The following is a 4,892-nucleotide window of genomic DNA, read 5'->3' as shown; positions in this document are numbered from 1 at the left end:
CCGGCAGCACTGCCGAGCTGCGTGTTCCTGCGCACGGCGGAACATCGAATGTTTGAGCAGCCAGGTCCTTAAAACCTGCTGCTGCACGTGCCATTTAGTTCTTGTAACGGAGTATGGTCTTCCAGATGAAGAACGTTCTCTGGTCTTGCCTGGCACCTGTTGGTAATGGATTCTCTCTTGGGTTCTAATTCTAACAGTTAACGGGACTGTTCCAGTTCACCGTCCGATTGGCGTCCGAGACAGAAGCCCGGTTCACATCGGTGGAGAGGATCAATCACTACATTAAGGTCAGACTGCTTCTGGCCCTTCCCTCGGATCTGCTTCCTCCTGGGGTCACCTTACCTTTTCCTCGCTTAGATGGACATGCAAGGAGGAGGCCTGCTTTTCCCACAGAAGATCACCCGCTAATCTCCAGCTTGTTTGGAATGGAGACATGAGTACCAAAAGCGTATCTAAATATGTCTGTAAATGTGTCCAGTCGAGAGCTTACGGCTGATTCAGAGTTCAGAATCTTGTCGGTTCGGTTGAGCTATTAAAACATTCCTTATACGTTCAAAGCCATGTATTCTTGTCTAGTCCAGCTGCTCTTACCAGGATGGTCTGGAGATGCTGAAGCAGGAGGTCGAGAGTGGGACGCAGGCTTCCATGGTTTTTAAATGCTCCGTAGTGACTTCTCAGCTGCGTTAGAAGTTTAGAAACCAGTAGATTTAGTCAGTACTGCGAGGGTCTAGCCCTTCTCCCCTTTCCCTGGGAGCTCTCCAGTCTTGCCGTGGGGGGCATTTTGCTGAATCCTAATTGGAGTTCTGCAAGCAATTTTTGATAGAAAGGAGCAGAGCTTGGGGCCAGTAGGTGGCAGGGAGATTAAAACATGGCTGACTGTGGTTCAGCTTGAAGAATACGCCAGGCACATATGTGTGCACACCTGGAATCCTGAGAGGAGATGGGGCAGGGAGGTTAAAGCAGCTGGTCCCACATGGCCGACTGTGGTTCAGCTTGAAGAATACGCCAGGCACATATGTGTGCACACCTGGAATCCTGAGAGGAGATGGAGGAGAAGGGATTGCAGTGTGGCCCTCCCCACTGGGGGCTGCTTTCTTACTCCCCTCTTTCTCTGGCAAGTACATGTGCCCCATAGCAAAATTTTTAAAAAAAGAAGAAGAAAAAGAAAGAAGGAAAGCAATGCATGAATAATTAGGATTCTCACGTTTAACTCAGTTCTCCGAAGGTGCAATATTGTGAACTGCCCTGAGACTTGGCCAGCACATGTGTCATTGTTTACATGGGAAGAACACATTCGAATTCCAAGTCACTGACTTGCAGACATAGTTTTGAAAAACTATCGTTTACCTGAGAACCGAGTGTGTATAAACCGCATTTTCTAGCAGAGATATGCTTCCCCTATTGAAGCGTGATGAACTCCACTGTAGAGTTCACTCCACTCTACAGAAACACTGTAGAGTGTTTCTCAATCTTACTAATGACTGTTCACAGCAAGAGTGACAGGTGGCTGCCGTAAGGGTCTGGATACCACCCTCTTTGCCCAGTGTCCTGGCATGTGGACGATATGCGTGTACACCTGGGTGTGTGGTGCCTGAGTTTTTCCATTGCTGTCAGTAACCATGTGTGGGAGAGCCCAGGGTGATGGTCAGTGGAGACAGAGGGGCTCCTCTAACCAGTCACGTTTCCGAGGACTGCCTTCCTCCCGCCGTCCCTAGCCTGGGTGCCTTCCCAGCATGGAGGCCATCCAGCTTAGAGCGCAGACTTGGACTCCCTCCCACGCAAGCACAGCAGGCTCTGGCCCTTACTTCCCTGTAAGGGCCTAAGCTCCTGGGCTGACAGGGTTTAGAACCTGGTGAGGCATGACTGTTGACAGCGGCCATATCACTGCGTTCTATAGCTGGAATGGATCTCCAAGACCAGCCGTCTCCACGATTTCAGATGAGAAACTAAGGCCCAGAGAGAAGATGTGACATGTCTAGGTCACACAGCTAAACTCAGAATGCTTGTTTCCCAGATCGACCAAGAGCCGCTAAAATGCCATTACCTGATCGGATGTTCAATAAATGTTAGTTTCCTTCCTCCGTGTTTAGGCCAGTTGCTTCAAATGGTGCAGTCCTGTCTCAAGTGGAATATTTCCAAGGACTTGCAGTAAAGACTGCTCTGGTCGAAGAGGGATAGACGGCCCCATGCCCTATTCAGCTGTGCTCAGTCCCCGAGCAGTTTGGGGAAAGCGCCTTACACTCGGAGGCCGGGTCTAAACCACCGCTCCCTGGCTGACGCTCAGCAGCCTAGCGCTCGGTGGCATTGTACTCTGTCTCCATGTAGTTGAGTGGTGATGAGCACTTCCTGCCCAGGGCTTCTTTGACGGCGAGGGAACGAGTGGCTGCCTCGGTGTGGCTGCTGCGATCGTCCTGGTTTCACTTCTCTGACAAAGTCAGACTGTGGAGAGTCTGAGTTGGCCTCTCGTGTCTCCCCAGACTCTCTCCTTGGAAGCTCCTGCCAGAATTAAGAACAAGGCCCCTTCCCCTGACTGGCCCCAGGAAGGAGAGGTGACCTTCGAGAATGCGGAGATGAGGTACCGGGAAAACCTCCCTCTGGTCCTGAAGAAAGTGTCTTTCACCATCAAGCCCAAGGAGAAGATTGGCATCGTGGGACGGACAGGATCAGGTAAGGACATCGAAGGCCTCCTTGGGGAAACGGAGAACTTAGCAGATTCTTGGTAGCACTTTCATCCCTTCAAGCCGGATCCCTGTTGGGTGAGTGATTAGTGTCTCAGGCCCTCTGAAATCAATTTTCTATGTTTATTTTTTACCTCGCTTTTATGACATTTAGTGTATTTTCCAGTCATAAAAGTATCCACTCAGTGCAGAACACCTGGGACATACAGCAAAGTACAGACGGGACGAGCACCCGGGCCCACGGCGCAGAGACAGGCCCTAGTAATATTTCGGCAGCTCTCTTATTTGGCTTTCTCTGCTTATGAAAGTATGTTCATTTCCACATGCTATTTCATGGCTTTCTTTTAAAACCATCAGTGTTTTCCCGTGACCGCTACGCAGCCACGTACCAAGTCCTACTTTATGGACACACCGTGGTTTATGTTTTACCGATCGCTGGTTGGTAGGGAGTTGGGATCGTCGTCAGCTTTTCATGGTTATGAATGGCCCTGCAGTGAGATCCCATTTCTATGAAGTCAAACCATGAAGAACTGTAAGGATTTGTGATATATTGCCGTAGCCTCGTATTTGTCAGAAGCTAACATCGCTCTAAATAAAGAACTTGGTTTCTCCAAAGGCAGAAGCTGTCTTATTGATCAGTGTCAGTTGAAATGAAATAGAGCATTGGCCTCACTTTTAGGCCGGGTTTTCCTTCCCTCTTATTCTTAGAAATGTGCTATCATATACCCTTTTTCTTCTTCTTTTTTTTAAAGAATTATTTATTCAATTTTATTTATCCATTCATTTATTTCAGTTTGACCAGAGAGAGAGAGAGGGGGGAGTGAGAAAGCAAGCCACCAAGGTCTGGGACTAGAACCGTGGTCGGCCATATGGGATCATACAGCGCCTTAACCACCATGCCACCTGCTGGTCCCCAATACTCTCTAGATTTCTAGGGTTAAGACTGGGGTAACTTGTTTAGTTCCCGCTTTCTTTCTTTTTTTTTGGAGAGGTTTTTGCTATAGGGCGCGTGCGTTCACCAGAAAGACAAAAAGAGGCGGAGAGACAGAAAGCGAGAAATCACCCCCCAGGGGGGTGGCCACACCGCAATCCCTTCTCCTCCATTCTCCTCTCCGGATCTTGGGCACGCACGCACTCGCACCTGGCGTATTAAGCCACCGTGTCCGGGACTCGAACTGCGGTTGACTACATGGGAGTCCAATGACATAGCCATTATGCTAACTGCTGGTCCCCCCTCTTTCTTTCTTGTATATGTTTCAAAGATCGAATTACTAACCTGTTTATTCTTGTGTAAGAGGTCTTTTCTGTTCGCTCTCATTAGTTTTGGGGCACCATGCTTACTTAGAGTCAAAACTCTTCTAGATTTCCTTTTTGCAATTAAAAAACAGCAGCAACAATAATAGCAAAAGGCCTTTTGTCTTTTAAAGAACCATCTAAGAAAGTAGTAGTGGTTTTCTGCTGTCTGTGAACTTATTTCCTGTCAGATACGACCCTGCCTCCAGTTCCCTCTGGGAGAGACTCTTCTGCCATGGAGGTGGCTGCCCCACGGTGGTTGTCCTCTCCTGCTCTGCTGTGTCCCCGGGAACACTGCTCTTCTGAAAGCTGACCGGTGTTCCTGCTATGATTTTCTGTAACACTGGCAGCATAGACCAAAATACTCACTAAGACGTGAACATCAGGTGGTGACAGAAAAGAAATAAGCAGAAGAAGAAAACAGTGATAAATAGTCTGACTTACAGGGTCGAAGCTCTCTCCCTAACACAGCTTCTTCCAAGCTCATGGGCCCTGGCTCTGCTGTGGTCAAAGTTAAGGACTCCGCCAGGAGGCCGCCTCGCATTTCTGACCCCCAACCCCATCAGGGCGAGGGTAGTCTACATTCAGGGCCCTGTACCGTCGTCCAGTCCAGGGGGTTCAAACCTGGCCACCGTTTGTGAAGTGGAACACCCGGACCCATTCATTTGGGCTCCGTTCCTTCCTCAGTTTGGATCTTTAAGCACTGCCTTGGCTTCAGTTGAGTGTCTCCTTCTCCTTGTATCTGGGTAAGGGGCCACTAGCCACGCCCCTAGTCCTGGGTGAGGGGCCACTGACCGTGCCCCCTAGTCCTGGGTGAGGGGCCACTGACCACGTCCCCTAGTCCTGGGTGAGGGGCCACTAACTACGCCCCCTAGTCCTGGGTAAGGGGCCACTAACCACGCCCCTAGTCCTGGGTGCGGG

At 49.8% G+C, this 4,892-nt stretch overlaps 1 protein-coding gene across 1 annotated transcript in view; it reads left to right on the top strand.

The window, feature by feature from the left end:
* Positions 1–4,892, top strand: part of ABCC5 (ATP binding cassette subfamily C member 5) — a 113,193-nt gene that overhangs the window by 88,459 nt on the left and 19,842 nt on the right. The window contains 2 exon segments of the mRNA XM_014592513.2: positions 198–287; positions 2,478–2,667. Coding sequence (XP_014447999.1) covers positions 198–287; positions 2,478–2,667 — 280 coding nt within the window.

Source organism: Tupaia chinensis, unplaced genomic scaffold (assembly GCF_000334495.1).
Source record: "Tupaia chinensis unplaced genomic scaffold, TupChi_1.0 Scaffold000708_1, whole genome shotgun sequence".
In the NCBI taxonomy this organism is placed as follows: Eukaryota; Metazoa; Chordata; class Mammalia; order Scandentia; family Tupaiidae; genus Tupaia; species Tupaia belangeri.
Note: the sequence above shows the minus strand (reverse complement) of the source record. Positions and strands in the feature narration are given on the sequence as shown.